At 41.9% G+C, this 16,085-nt stretch overlaps 1 protein-coding gene across 1 annotated transcript in view; it reads left to right on the plus strand.

The window, feature by feature from the left end:
- Nucleotides 1-15,875, plus strand: part of LOC118596980 (MDM2 binding protein) — a 71,692-nt gene extending 55,817 nt beyond the window's left edge. Inside the window, exons 19-23 of the mRNA XM_036208184.1 lie at nucleotides 7,217-7,483; nucleotides 9,117-9,351; nucleotides 10,007-10,120; nucleotides 14,605-14,670; nucleotides 15,606-15,875. Of these exons, the coding sequence (XP_036064077.1) occupies nucleotides 7,217-7,483; nucleotides 9,117-9,351; nucleotides 10,007-10,120; nucleotides 14,605-14,670; nucleotides 15,606-15,644 (721 nt within the window). The 3' untranslated portion in view covers nucleotides 15,645-15,875. The remainder of the gene's footprint in view (nucleotides 1-7,216; nucleotides 7,484-9,116; nucleotides 9,352-10,006; nucleotides 10,121-14,604; nucleotides 14,671-15,605) is intronic.
- The last annotated feature ends 210 nt before the right edge of the window (nucleotides 15,876-16,085 follow it).

Raw genomic sequence — 16,085 nt, forward strand, 5'->3', positions numbered from 1 at the left:
CCATGTCATATCCAGAGGACACATTTCACAGCACTTGTCCCAGGCTCCAGCTTTTACATTCTCTGTCTCTCTCTCTCTTTTTTTTTTTTTTTTTTTTTTGGTTTTCGAGACATGGTTTCTCTATGTAGCTTTGGCACCTTTCCTGGAACTCACTCTCTAGCCCAGGCTAGTCTCGAAGTCACAGATACCCGCCTGCTTCCTGCGAGCTAGGATTGAAGGCATGCACCACCACTGCCCAGCTGTTACATTCTTTCTGCCTCCATTTCTAGGATGTTCCCTGGGTATTGCAATAAAGGTGTAGTTTAGGGCTGAGCACTCAGCAGTTGGTTCTTCTCAGCACTTTGACCAGCTCTGAGTCTTGTTATTAACCATGGCCTACAGCAGGCAGATGATTAGCTGAGCAAGAGTAGGAGTATAATCTGTGGGTATAAACATAAGCGTTTAGAATGCACTTTCACAGCACAAATACTGAGCAAAAAAAAAAACAGTAGGAGGTTCCTTCTAGTATTTATGACCTCTGCAGCCATTCATTTTTTCTTTCTTTTAATTTACTCTTTGATAATTTCACGCATGCATACTATGTGTCTTCATAATATATACTTTTCACTTCCCCAATGTGAAACTTCCCTAACCAGTGGTTCATAGGGAGGTACCTACATCTGACTCTGAGATTCATTAATAGCCTTGTCTTCTGGGAGCAGCAGCATCCACCCATGCAAGGTATTTCCCATTCAAACCCTTTTTAAATGAAACTTTGTACTTGGTTTGCAGAGTGGTAGGTTTCTCTCTAGATTTTTCAGCCATCCTTAGTTTTGCTTAACAGCACCCCTACCTCCTGCACTCCTCAATCCCTTGGCTCTCATCCCACCTTGCCACTCCCAAGATCACTGCCGCAACATTCACATCAGGTTCTTTTCTTTGTAGGTGCCTATTTCCAGTCCTGCTTTTTCAGAAACACATTCATGGTTTTCTTTGGCTGCAGTTTTCCTTAGCGTTGACTTCTTTACTTGTAAAGGATACCTTCTGGCAATATTGTTTCTAATGTCTGCATGCAAAACTACCTCTCTGCTATGAGAAACGAGGATGCTGCTCCACTTTCTCGTTGGTTTTATTGCTATTTATTTACTTTCATTTTTATTTATTTATGTAGTGTGTTATTGGGGACTGTGGGGGTCCAGCCCCTCCATAGTCTCCTCCTAGAGTCTGGGAAGAATCTACAACCAGCTGACAATTAATCTTTGATGTAAAGAAATGAATCTATGTACACGAAACTCCTTGGTTCATACACTTTATTATTCTGAGTCAGTTCTCTCTCTACACAGCTTCTATTCTGCTCTCATGCCTAGCTCCTCTCTTTCCTGATTTCTCTCTACATTTTTCTGGGTCCCCTCTGGGTTCTATCTAAATTCCTTCATCTAGTTCTGCCCCTTCTAGGTTCTCATCCATCGTGTTGTTTGCCATATCAGCGCCTCTCCCATCTCCTTCTCTCTCATTTTGTCCTTCCTCATCTTTCTCTTCCCCATCTGCCTCTTCCTCATCTTCCATCTAGTTCCTCTAGTACTCTCTTCCAGCCCTTCAATCTAGTTCTTCCCCATCTCAGTTTGTTCCTCTCCAGTTCTTACCCATCGAGTTCTTCCAATCTCTCTTCTTTATCTCCTTATTCTCTCAGTTTTCTATGGTCCTCCAAAGTCTCCCTGGAATCCAGTTATAAATCCTCTGGCCAAGCAAAGTCACCAGGCTTGAATTCTACAAGGTCATAAGAATTTTCTTCAGGCAGTGACCACCAGGCTTTCTTTTACAACCCAAAATGGAGTGGTAAAAGAAGAGGTCAACTGAATGCTAATGACTGGTTAGAATATCCAAAAGGGGATCTATGTGCTCAGTCTACAATCCTAGAAGTGGTTAGGTCTATTAGTAAGGTTGTATAAGAAAGGAGGATCTCACCCTAAATTTCATAAGAAATAAAGCTATCCACCTGACCCAGGAGACAGGTGTTGTTTGGTTAGGCCTTGGATGCTTGATAGGCATTTTAGATAAATACACTGTTAGAAGTTCTTGGAATCACAAAAGAAAATCATTTTAGGAATGATATTATGTTTATTATATTATTATATTATATTATATTATATTATATTATATTATATTATATTAAAAAGCTAAAATATCACCAAGACTTCTTAAGCCATGGCTTGATCTTTGGAGAAGTCCTTGACCTGTGTGTGTGTGTGTGTGTGTGTGTGTGTGTGTGTGTGTGTGTGTGTAGTTGTGTGGCTATGCATGCATCTGTAAAGGATATAGGATTTCTTCTTCTATTGCTCTCTTTTCTTCAGAGTCTTTAACTGAACCAAGAGTTCAATGATATCCATCTAAGTTGGTGGCCAGCAGTGCCCAAGAGATCCTGTTTCCTTGTTTTTATCCCATCTGGAGCTGGGGTTACAGGAATACACTGCCTGTGGTAGTTTGAATGTAATTGGCTGTTGTATTCTCATAGGGAGTGGCACTATTAGGAGGTGTGGCTTTGCTGGAGTGGGTGTGGCTTTGTTAGAGGAAGTGTGTCACCTTGGGGGCAGACTTTGAGGTCTGTGCTCAGGATACCGGTAGCCCAGTGTTTCAGTTCACTTCCTGTTGCCTTCTGATCAAGTTGTAACCAACACCATGTCATGTTCCCTGCCATGACGATAATGGACTGAACCTCTGAACTGTAAGCTGCCACCTCAGTTCAATGTTGTCTTTATAAGAATTGCCGTGGTCACGGTGTCTCTTCACAGCAATGAAAACCCTAAATAAGACCATGCCGTACTCAGCTTCTTATGTTGTGTGCTCAGGTCTTATAGGTGCAGAGCAAGCACCTTTACCCACTGAACTATCCCCCAGCTGCTGTTGTCTGTCTGACTGCTGTGAGACAAGGTCTCATTATGTAGCCCTGGCTGGCCTGGGTTTGCTACGTAGACAAGGCTGATCTTGAACTCAGAGTTCTGCCTGCATAGTGCTGGGATTAAAGGTGTGAGCCACACGTCCTGTTCCTTATACTCTGACCACTAAGTTCTGTCTCCCTCCTTTTGTTTGATAGGTTTAGAGCCTTCTACTCTACTTTAATATTTTATTTAGTATTCCTGCATACATATATAATGATCCTAATCTATTAAAAAAATGTAAATAGGAGTTCTAGATATTTTGCATGCAACTCAGATCTGAGAGTTGAAACCAATATGCACTGTTTATATTATCACAAGGTGTCCCTGCTGAGAAAAAGCTGTACCAGTAACATTTTCCTTGTTACTCTGACAAAATACCTCAGGGCACAGGTGTTTTTTGCTTCCTATGCCTTCTAAGCTCAGGGAAGCACTCCTTTGAATAAAACAATAATAATTTTATCTGGATAGCGGGCTGGAGTGTTTGTCATATGACTGCATTGTAGATTATTGTTCCACAAGTCCCGTAATTCAGTTTTGTTTATCTTGTGCTCCATCTCCCTCTTTTCCCTTGTTTTAATTTAATATAGAAAAAATTAGTGCTGTACCAGAATTTGTAGACAGTGTTATTCATCTTCATTTATTAAACTATTAAATGAATATTTGCTTGTGCATTGGTGCCCTAAACCCGCATGATGCTTTATTTACAGTGTCATGAAACACATTCATTATAGAGTAGTTTCCCTCTATAATCTCCCTAGTCCACAGACAGGTTGAGTTATGTTCTTTTTCTTTACTGTAAATTTGTGCTTATTAAGATGAGGACATCGAGACAGAAGGAGCCACTCTATAAGAGATGGCCTCCCTTAGTCAGAAACATATGGGTTTTTTTGTGTATGTGTGGGGTTTTTTCTTTCTTTTTTTCTTTTTTCTTAAAAAAAAATTAACTTTGATAATTTCATGCATGCATACAATGTGTCTTTATAATATCTACTTTTCACTTCCCCATTCTGAAGCATCCTTAACCAGTGGTTCATGGGGAGGTACCATGTATCTGGCTCTGGGATTCATTAACATTACATTTGTTGTTTACACTTGAGTTTATAGGGTGAGGACACATATCGGTGCTCAGTATAGCTACTGGCATGGAAATAAACTTCAGAGTAGTTTGAAACTACAGAGAAACTTTTCTTCATTGCCTGTATGTTGAAGATGGTATTTTTGTGTAAGTCACAAAACAAGATAGCTTATGGATATTTGTTTCTATTAGGACCTGGCTTAGTTTGAGTTACTATTGCTGTGATGAAACACCATGACAACAAGTAAGTTGGGGAGGAAGCAGTTTATTTGGCTTATGTGTCCATATACACAGTCCATCACTGAAGGAAGTCAGGACAGGAACCTGGAGACAGGAGCTGATGCAAGAGGCCTTAGAGGGCTTGCCCACCCAGATTTCTTACAGAACACAGGGCAATCTGCCCAGGGGTGGCCCCATCCACAATGGTCTGGGCCCTCCTGCATCAGTCACTAATTAAGAAAATGGTCTACAGGCTTGCCTACAGTCCCGTCTTTTGGAGGTGTTTAGCTTTTGTCAAGTTGACATAAAACTGGCCACCACAGGACTCGTAAAACATTTAGCTATTCTTTTGTAGAGAATATGAAACGATCAATCATTTTCCAACCATAAATATTTCCCTAACGTCAGATATATACCTTGTATTCCGTGTCTCTCCTTTTTCCAAGTCATTGTGTCTTAAAGGACATTTGAATGGCAGTGCAGGGTGCATGTGCAATGTACATAATTCAACTGAAGGGCATCGGGAGCACCTGGGATTGGGAGGCATCTTAGAAAGAAAACATTGTAGTATAAAAATACCCCTAGAATCAAGGGATACTTTTCTCTTCAAATAGGTCTATATACAGGCTAATCAGATACTGCATTGCTTCTTGTCCAAAGCCTTCTCACAAATTCAGGCTTCCTAATTTGACTTCATTTTATATCCCAGGATAGTAGAGTGTCAGTAACCTTGGAGTTACTGCTGATTTTTCACAAAATAAGTGAAGCCACAGACTAGAAAAGGAAATCATGTGTTGAGATCTGTAATCTAGCCTTGCTCTTCCACCAGCCAGTCCTCTGGCTGAAGAACTAACTGTTTTCTCATAGTTCAGGTAGTTTAAATCAGAGTTCCTCCGGTCTGCACCACACTTTCAAATCATTTAAGCAGCTTTGTATTTCAACTATATATGCAATATGTAATACAGTGCTACTGTGTATATGTACAGAGTGAAATTGTTACTGCAATCTACTTAATGTAGCCACCGTCTCACACAGTTACCTCTGTTTTTATGTGGAATTGCATTTAAACTCTAATGTTAGCAAATATGCAGACTAGAACCCCTACTGTCGTCTTCAGTCTGTACATTAGATCTTTAGATTTATTCGTCCTATAGAACTCTTGTCATTTTGGACCCTTGGACTGACACCACTGTCCCTCTCCTAACTATGACCTCTATTCTATCATCTGTTCTGTGTATTATTTTTCTTTTAGAATCGCTTTTAAACCCTTTTCAAGAGAGTCAGTAACCGAGTTAGTCTGTGTGTATGTATTGAGGTTTTCAGTGGGTTATAAGATGCACCTATGTGTTGACTAGAGTAAGATGACCCTTACTAAGAGATGCTCCACTGAAGTGGTTACAGTTGGGAAGATGACCCTTAGCTCTACTGAAGTGGTTACAGTTGGGAAGATGACCCTTACTAAGAGATGCTCTAGTGAACTGGTTCAGTCAGGAAGATGACCCTTACTAAGAGATGCTCTACTGAACTGGTTACAGTCAGGAAGATGACTCTTACTAAGAGATGCTCTACTGAAGTGGTTACAGTCGGGAAGATGACCCTTACTAAGAGATGCTCTAGTGAACTGGTTCAGTCAGGAAGATGATCCTTACTAAGAGATGCTCTACTGAAGTGGTTAGTTAGGAAGATGACCCTTACTAAGAGATGCTCTACTGAAGTGGTTAGTTAGGAAGATGACCCTTACTAAGAGATGCTCTACTGAAGTGGTTACACTTAGGCTCTGCAGTCCCCAACTGAGTTTAAGTTCTGATTATGCTACTTAGGTTACATGGGACTGGTGTGTGGTAAGACTCACTGTGGTAGAAAATAAATGTGGTGATGATAGAGGCAGCCTTGTGCATTTGGTAGCTAGTTTGCATGTTTCAGAGTCTGATCCAATTACACCGCTCACAAATAATCCTGATAGCGCCTCCTTCGATAAGTACTACAAATCACATTGTGCAGGTCAGGTCAGGCAGCCGCAGCATAAAGTAATTTGGCCAATCACAATGCTAATAGGTAAAAGAACCATATTTAAATCCATATAAATCTGTGGTCTATAGTCTTTGAAATTAAATGTGTATCCTGAGGGAAAAATAAAGTTCTGAAATCCTCACCAGGCTGTCAGGTGTCTGAGAAGGGATGTGTACTGTGCGAGATGAATTCTGGCGTTAGGGACCACGTTAGAACCTTTCAGGTGGAGAGAGCAGACGCGAATGGGAAATGTTTGAATTGTTTCTACCTCAGCAATCCCCTGGGTGAAGGCATTTGTGCTCCTTGATGCAGTTACAGAGAGGCGAGCAAGTGGAGAGCTTTGCAAGGTCGTCTTCAGTGCTTTCCCCGTGTGTTTATTTGTTGTGCTTAGCACAGGATATGAGTCCAGAAGCATTTGCACAGCTAAGACACCATTGATTCACTGGATTAGGTTTAACCACAGACCAGATGGGCAGGCACCCCATGTGTTGGGAAGAAAATGTGTCAGTCAGGTGAGGAGGGAATTTCAGTTAAAACCTCAACAGCGTTCTGAGCTGTCAGGGAGGCAGTTTCGAATTCCTTTCTACCTATGAATCTTTGTGTTGCAAATAAACTTGCCCTTGCCAGCAGAAGTCAGCATTTCCCATTGTTCCACTGGAGTCGTGCTGAGAAGTTCGGGGTGGCTAGAGTTTTGACAAGTATTACAACAGCTGTGCTAGTTTGGAAATAATCCAAAGGATTAACTTAATCTGTTGCCACAGAACCACAGTTGAAGAGGAGTCAGCTAGTACTTTACATTTGCAATCTTTCTGTCCTGCAGCAGAGGAAGGAAAAGATGAGATGCTGGAGAACTAGGCCATGCAGCCAACTCCTCAACAATCCTCGGGAAACTAACTGAGGACTTTGAAGTCAGCGTCTTGCTGTTTCCCGTTAGAAAGGGGAAAAAATCCTGTTGTTCTCCGGGATGTTTGAGTTTAATGCTCTTTCCTCGTTTTAGATACTGCTTGGATGACCAAAAAGCTTTAGAAAGAGATGGGGGATTTTCTGAACTTCAGTCTCGCCTGATTCGTTATGAGACCCAGACCACCTGCACCAGGGACAGCCTTCCCATCCCCACTGTGTTGAGTCCCCTTCCATCTCCTGCAGTTCTGTCAGAGCCTCGGAGTGTCCCCGATGGAGAAGCACTACAGAGCGAACTCCGAACTGAAGTTTCTGGATTGAAAAGGAGATCCAAAGACCCGAGTTGCCATTACCCCCAGAAAAGGTGACCTGTCATGTACACAGAAACAGTATCTTCAGAGGAATATTTTAGTCTCTGGAGGATTGCCTTTCACACTGGCCTCATATTTTTATGCTGCTTTCTGCACAGGTTTTTAGAGTCCTTCCTTTCTCCTAGGAAGTTCATTTGTATTTTGAGTAGTTCACTGGTTTTGCTAGTAAGGTATAAAAAGAAATGACTTGGAAAAAAAAGAGCTCTGTTGCTTTCTGTGCTAATGCACAATGGGACCAGAACGCTGTAAGTCAAGAACAGTAGAGATGTTGCCGGTAGGTGAGGGGCTCAGCTGCACCGTTGAAGATGGTATTTGAGAGTGGAGTTTCCTGCCTCCCTCTCTCTGCCCTCGCTGTTCGCTGCTTGCTTTGGCCCTCAAGCAAGGGCCTCCACGGCTCCGCATTTAAGAACCACTTGTTACTTGTAAATATAGCCTTGAAGTCTGCAGAGTTAGTGCATTTTATGGAAATTTTCAAGATACTTTTCCTTGCTAGCTAAATAGTTCAAATATATTAGACTTTAGATGTTGATAAAAATAAATACTGAATTTACAGATCTTTAGACCATGTGTCAGATTTAGGCCCTTGACATATAAAATACACTATAAATTCTGGCTGTATTTAAACCTTTAAAATGAACTATAAAATATGTAGAAATAAAACTTTCAAGTCTTTCTGAACAGGTGAAAATATGGGAATAGCATCTCCCACTGTGGAATAGCTAAATGATTTTTATGAGAACTTTGTTAGTTCATGACATTTTTTTTTAATGTCTGATTAAGTTGCAAAGCAACTTATAATTTATAATCAGAAAGAAAAGAATACAGCAGCCTGAGAGGAGCAGAAGAAATAGGTCTACTGTCTGACTTGAAAAAGGAAAACATTTCCAGGGCATCGTGAAAGCAAATATAAATGTTTTAGAAAAACTGAAGTAAGGACCATTTTTTTATTTGTTTTTGTTACTTATTTTGCACAGACAGTGGCAGAGATATTATAACACAGAGGTTTGTGGTTTCTTTCTTAAAATTCCTTAATGAAAAGCATGAGTGCATATTAGGATAAGAAATGTATAAACTGGAGGATGCCATCACACTGCTTCCCGTGTTAGCTACAATTCTGGTTATCACTTGCCATCTGTTTTAATTACTGCCCTAGTTATTTTTCTGTTGCCCTGATAAAATACCCCGATAAAAGTGAAGTCAGGGAGAAAAGGCTTATTCCAGCTCACAGTTGAGGTCTGCAGCCCTCCATGGCAGCGGAAGTCACGGTGGTAAAAGCTTGGAGCAGTTACACAGATCATAGTCGGAAGCAGAGAGCAGTCCCCGGACAGGGAGTGGCCCTCCCACGGGAAGATGAGTCTTCCACAGCAATCCGCGAAGTCCTAACCCCCACAGGCATGCTCAGAGGCCGGTTCTCAGGCGAGTCAGTCTGTCGGGTTGTCAATACGATCGCAGCGGACCCTTCACAGACCGAGAGGAACAGCTTCGTTGTTGGGTGTCAGTTATTTAATGCAAACTAGCGAGGACTGTAGTTCTCCCGGATTTATGTCTGGATGAAAAAAGTTGTCCCATTGAAAGCACAAAGTAGACGTCACTGCTGATTCATTTTTCCTTTTCCCCTTCTTACAGGCTTACGAAATCAGAAAGTTCTGATTGTCTGCTTTCCCAAACAAGCTGCAGTAGTAATTACCGTCAGGCGGGGACATCCAAAAAGCCGCAGGCGGAGCGGTCCGTGTCTGTGCTTCCAGTCCCAAGCCGCGAGGCCTCCAGAGTCACAGCAAAGACCAGTTCGGGACAAAAAAGTGTCCAGGCGTCAAAACCGTCAAAGCAAATGAAGGAATCGCGATCACAGAAACACACACGGGTAAAGACTTCCCCCTTCCCCAGTTCTGCGTGAAAAGAAATTTCACTGTGGGAATCTTTAAAAACACATGCCTAGAGTAACATCCAGAATCTAAAATCATCTGGTGCAGGCAGGATGGTGAAGACCGGAGCTCAGCAGCAGGGCACTTGCCTAGCATGTGAGAGGCCCTCAGGTCAGTTTTCAGTACGGCTAGTAAGGAAGGTAGATGATGGGAACGTGGGAAGGGGTATAAGAGGCACACAGTAGACGGAAATTGATTATTTATTATAAAAGGTGGCCTGTCAGTGCATCAAAACAGCAGTGTTACAAAAGCATCCTGTTTTCTCTTTGAAATTGTTCGTATAAGGAAAATTTCCCTGCCATGTATACATTTCTCAGCTGTGTATAACTGACATTCGGATTTCAGGTCACAGCTCATGATTTCAGGTCCTCTCACCAGTGACTAAGCATTTCCTACTGACCATGAATCCCGTGACACGGATGACCATGTAGACATTACGGGCCTCTTCTTCCTCCACTGCCTTGTCCAAATAGCCGTATTTATCTTGAGCGCAGGCAGATGACTCTGTAGTTCACAGTCTGTTTATGTCGGACCGTGGTGAAAGAGCTGCAGCCTTTCTGAGCAGTGTCAGCCACATGTTCCTTTCTGTTGAAGATGCTGAAGGAGGTGGTGGAGGAGACCTTGCGGAAGCACCACATCACCGAGGCCCACGAGTGCTTCTCGGCATGCAGCCAGAGACTCTTCGACATCTCCAAGTTCTACCTAAAGGTGGGTGTCTTCTCTGTTCTCAGCGGCGGGGTTAGAACAACGTTCTGATGTTTCCTTCAGATGTAAGTGTGCAAGGAGTAGCCCTTGTATTATTAGTGTATACTCAGGCTGCTTTTAAATGGAGACAGAAAGGCTGGAGTAAACCTGCTTTCCTTGTTATTTATTGGCTTTATCCTTGTGTATAGAAAGCTGCTTCAGCCAGAGGCCTCAGTGTTTTTTCTGACAGGCCTTTTTCTAAGTTGGAGCTTAAGCATTAATTGGTAATTATTTTATAATAAAGCTGTATGAGGCTGAGCAGTGAGGGTACTATTTTATTGCAGAAAGTAGTAAGGCAGCTGTTACTGGCCAGATGTAAGGAGTTGGGGGGAGGGGGCACTCAGGTGATAATTGTCCTTATTTTTCTTTTGTGTGTTGTATGTGTGTGGTTATTGTGTGTGCATTCAGAGGCCAAAGATAGACAGTGAGACAGTCCCTCACTGAACTAGAATCTTGCCATGTCAGCTCTCATGGCTAGACAGTGAGCTCCCAAGATCCTCCTGTCTCACCTCCTAACTCTGGGCTAGAGAAGTACCCAACCATGCTTGGCCTTTTACATGGTGCTGAGGACTTGCACTCAGGTCTTTGTGTTTACACACAGGCATTCTTTCCCACTGAGCTATCTTCCAGCTGCTGGATGACAGCTGGATGTCAGCTTTCTGAAACTTAGGTGCCTTAGACATAACCAGCAAGCAGAAGTAGATCTCTGGTTAAAATTAGAGTGATACACGCACTCAGTTCCTTCACTTAAATCTTCCCAAGAAAGGCAGTGTCTGTCACTAGAAGAATCAAGTGAAGAAAGAGGTAAGAAAAAAACTGTAGGAAAATACCTTTCTGGTATTTTAAAAAGCAGCTAAAAGCATATGCAGAGTAACTGAAGTTATAAGAGGCCTACCTTGTCTCTCCAATAACACTAGTGAGACTCATGCCGCTTCAACCAGCCGAGTCTGGGATTCTCAGTGCCAGCAGATCCTGGAAACACTGGACACCAGAGGAAGGTGGAGGAACTCCGCAAACCCACGGAGTGAATGACCTTCCACAGTGGTCATCATGGGCTCTTTATGTTCTGTGCCCACACCTCGGGCAGGAAAGTCTCCAGTGCAAAGGAAATATTGGGGTGGCAGTGAACAGCCAGCTGGTCAGCTTTCTCTGCCCCGTGAAGCCGTCAAGCTCAGCACTTGGGGCCCCTGTATTTCTGGTGTCTCTCTTTTCATTAGAGGAAGACAGCCGAGGACTAGCCAACTCTGTAGATAGCTTCTAACTCAAGTGAGGCTGAAACATAAACTAAGGAGAGCTCTGCAGGAGTGGGAGAAAAGTTAAAAGAACTCTAATTCTCCCAGAAAAAACTGTGCCCATAAAACCAAAACTAGGTGCTACCACCAAAACCACACACAGACTACAAAGACTCCCTTTAATTAAAAGAGTGAAGAAATCGGTTTAATAGAAGGGCTGAACAGCTGGGCTGGGAAATGTTATAAAAACTAAGAAGCAAATGAGAACTCTAGAAAGCAGGGAAAACTGGAGGTTTGGTCCAGAGACCCTCCACACTAATAACGAGCTTTGAAAACAGAGACGGTGGGAGGGAAAATTGTCAAAAAGAAAGCAAATCTTTGTTGTGGACTCATTCACCTCCTTGCTTGGGTTTATTCCTAGATACTCTATTTTCTTGGAGGCTGTTCTGAATGGTATGTCCATGATCTCTGTATGTTTGTTGTTGATGTACAGAAAGCTGCTGATTTGGGCAAGTAGATTCTGGATCTTGCCACATTACTGAAGTTGCTGTTTCTAGGAGGTTTCTGGTAGAGTTTTTGGAATCTTTCATGAGTATTATTATGTCATCTGCAAATAGTGACACATGAACTAATTGCCCTATTTGTATCCCTTTAATTTCTCCTTCCTTATTCTTCTGGCTATTACTTCCAGAACAGTCTTGAAAAGGAGTGGGCATAATGGGCAGTCTTGCCTTGTTCCTGAGTTCTGTGGAATTGCTTCAAGTTTTCTGTCAATTAGGGTGATATTGGCTGTAGGTTTCTCTTATATCGCTTTTATTATATGGTGGAATGTTCCCTCTACCCTACTCTCTATACCTTTTATCATGAAGGCATGTTGGATTTTGTCAAAGGCTTTTTCTGCCTCTTTTGTTTTGAAGCTCATTTATGCTGAAGCATCCCTACATCTCAGGGATAAAACCAACTTTATCCCTGGCGGGTGATATTTTTGATGAGTGTTTGTATTTGGGTTGCAGGTATTTTGTTGACTATTTTTGAATCTATATTCATCAGGGACATCAATATAGTTTTCTTTCTTGTGTCTTCGCTGGCTTTGGGTGTTAGCGACACTGACCTCAGAGAAAGATGCCAGATCCTTCTGGGCACCTTTTCAATAGTTTTAGAAGGTTTGGCTGTAGATCCTCTGTAAAAGTCTGGTAGAATTCTGTTGTCCATCTGTCCCAGAACTTTTTTTTTGTAAGAAGACTTTTATTACTGTTTGAATCTTCTCATGTTACAGGTCTGTTTAGGTTATTGATCTCTTCTTAGTTTAATTTTGGTGATGAAATCTCACCAGCATGGCTGCCTAAAGATGACCTAAACAAGGAAGAGACTGATAGACATCACACACACACACACACACACACACACACACGTAACAACAATTAAAGAAAAGGAAGTCTAGAAGAGAAGAGGGGAGAGGTTGCATGGAAGGGTTGGAGGGTGTAAAGAAGGGGAAATGATGTAACTATACCGTAATCTCAGCAAATAAATAATGATAATAATAAAGTTCCCAGAGCCAAGGGACGTGGGCCTGTTGCTGGAAGAGACACTGCTTACCCAAGTCAATGAGTGAGAATGACAGCAGCCCTGGAATGTCACACCTCCAAGTATCCAGAACATTCTCTGGGATTTCTCAAGAGAAAGGGCAATCACATATTGAAAGGATTAAGAGCTAAATGGTATTAAACTTCTCCATGGTATCTTAGTACACGAGAAGACAGTTTTTTACTAAGGCGACTTTTTACTAAACACCATATGTTAGGAGAGAGTCAGGGAGGGGTTCCGTGGGAGGGGTTGGAGGGAGGAAAGGTTTTGAGGCAAGTGACCTATCTGGTATTAATCCAGAGTGACCTCTCTGATATGTAATCCAATCAGATATGAAGACTCAATAAAGACACTTTCAAATCCAGAAGAGGTTTAAAATATATCTTTCTCTTTTGTGGAATCTACTAGAAAACCAAGTTGAGCACATAAAAAGCTAACTTAAGTAAAGCAAAAATTGACCTAGAATGAGGCAAACAAGTCCCAAATGGCCTGGCCCAGGCAGAAGCCAGACAACTGGGGCAGGCTGTGGGAAGATCTGCGGGTAAGGAAAAAACAATAATGTTGGAAATAAAAATCCACAGAAAACTGGAAGGAAAGATTATCCAGGGCAAGACACTGCTTTCAAAAGCTTTGTTATATGTTTACTCAATCCATTGTGAGAGAGGGGGAAATACTAGAGTTATGTACATGGAACACTGTAAGTGGGGGGGGACTCCCCAGTCACCAGGTGATTTCACTGCAGGAGGCTTAGAGGGCTGCATGGAAGAGACATAGGCACAGCACATTAATTGCCTCGTGACTCCATTGCCTTTACTTTGATATCATAAAACAAACATGAGCTGTTCATGGAATATCCCAGGCTGTGCTGCAGAGGAAGAGAAGGTGTTGTGCAGATGTGACCTAGATCTGACCACTAACGATCCATGCTATTCGCAGTCATTCTGAAATTACTAAATCATCAAAGACCAGCCAAGCATGGCAGGTGGAAACACAAAGGTACAAACAGGAGGAATTGCTGGAAGAATTCAAAGAGGCTGCCTCTATGAGATAGAACTTGCTTGCTAGAGGACTGGATTTTATTTTCTTCTCCTTTTTTTTTTATACAGTTAAGGTTTTCTTTTTAATTTTGTGTTTTAATTTGATATGTTCTCTCCCTGTCCCCCCCCCCCCCCTTGCTGGGAATTGAACCCAAGACTTTGTACATGGTACACATAGTGCTCCATCATTGAGCCAAAACTCCAACTTTATCTTATTTTAGAAAATAAGACTATAGTTTTATTCCTCTTTTTGGTGGAATGAAATAGCTAAAAAGAAGGAAAGATGCATATTTATCTGAACAATTAGTAGGAACTACATGTTCATTTTCTAAGTTATAAAGCATCCACAGTACAGTGGTGAGGGTGAGCACGGGGCAGCGCTGTTAGAAACAGGACATGGGACATATGCATGTGTTGGCTTAGAGTACTCCCATATCTCAGGATGAGGCTGGAGTGTTACACTGATTCTGGGTAGTACTTCCCTAATTGCAGGGGCACTTGTAGAGTTATTCAGAGTAATCTCAAGTTTCTTTATAATGAGCTGTTTGTGATGTAATGAACCAGGCTTCAAATGTTGTCTTTCATTAATGTCTAGGATCTTAAAACCTCAAGGGGTCTCTTTGAAGAAATGAAGAAAACTGCAAACAAGAATGTGGTGCAGGTAAACAAGTCGCTTTCTAGAAGCCACGTTCAGTGAAATGGGTGTTTTGTTTCAGGGTTTGCTGTGCTGCTGTTACACCTAGAGATAAAAACTGAGACGGTGTTTTCAACAGCATCCTTCTGCAATGTCCTTGATATTTAACAATGGCTCAGGCAGAGTATGTAATAGCCTTGTCAAAAACGAGTTTCTCCCAATGACATTAAAAGGGAAAAATGAAAAAAATAATTCAAAAAGCTAGGGAAAAACATTCCATTTTGATTAGATGTTTTCAAGGATTCTTTTTCTTTTTTCTTTCAGTTTATATACCAACCTCAGTTCCCTCTCCCTCTTCTTCTCCCACCACCTCCCACCTCCCCTCATCCTATCCGCCCCTCCCCCCCTCAACTCCTCAGAGGGCTTAAGACCTTCCATGAGGCATCCACAAAGTCTGGCATATCAAGTTGAGGTAGGGCCAAGCCCCAGCCCCCTGCATCAGGGCTGAGCTAGGTGTTCCCTCCCCATAGTGAATGGGCTCCAAAAAGCCATTTCATACACTCAGGATAACTCTTGAGTGACCCTTTCATATGTACTTTGAAATAAAGGTAAGAAAATGGGTTAAGCTATCATCTGGTCCATTAAGGCTCAGCTTTGGATGTGGGGCCTCAACATGCTGTTTATTTGGAAAATTAAATATCTTTAAATACAAAGGTTTTTTTTCTTACTTTACATTCTTCTGTGTTATCTCTGAAGTGTTTTTTTTAAAAAAAAAACAAAAAACAGAGTTGCGGTTTAATAAAGATTTTTACGATTGGCTTAACCAGGAGGGTGAGAGAAAGAGAGATGCCCAGGAAGGAAAGCCACACCCAGAGTTTCTTTTGGAAGTTGTGTGGAATTGTTTCACCATGTGCATTTTGTGTAGAGTGGTTCTACAGTCGTGTCTCTGCTTTCTTCCCCAGGTGATCGAATGGGTGTTAGAAAAGATGAGCAAGAAATAAGCGGTGACTTCTTCTGTTCCGTAGAAAACGGCACACAGCCTGAAAACTTTACTCAAAGAGTAGATGCCACATTTGTAAAGAGGACTCCCAGTGTCCTGTATTTATATAGTTTTAGTGATGCTCAATTAATGTATTTTTAATTAATGTACTTATTTTTACAGCTTCACGGTGTTTTTATCTGTTATTTTTATACATTTTAAATGTTTTAACTCTTGGTTATTTAATGATTCAATAAACAGTACTATTTCTTTACTTCTTGGCTTGCATGTGCTTATTATTAGGCCTGCTTAAGTCTCTGCCTGTGGTGATGGAATGAGAATGTTCCCACAGCCTCTGCCATTGATTACTTAGTCCCTGGATGGTGGTACTGTGTACTTAGTCCCTGGATGATGGTGCTGTGTGGGGAGGCCCAGGAGGAAGTGTGTCACTGCAGGATGGCTT

Source organism: Onychomys torridus, chromosome 16 (assembly GCF_903995425.1).
Source record: "Onychomys torridus chromosome 16, mOncTor1.1, whole genome shotgun sequence".
NCBI lineage: Eukaryota > Metazoa > Chordata > Mammalia > Rodentia > Cricetidae > Onychomys > Onychomys torridus.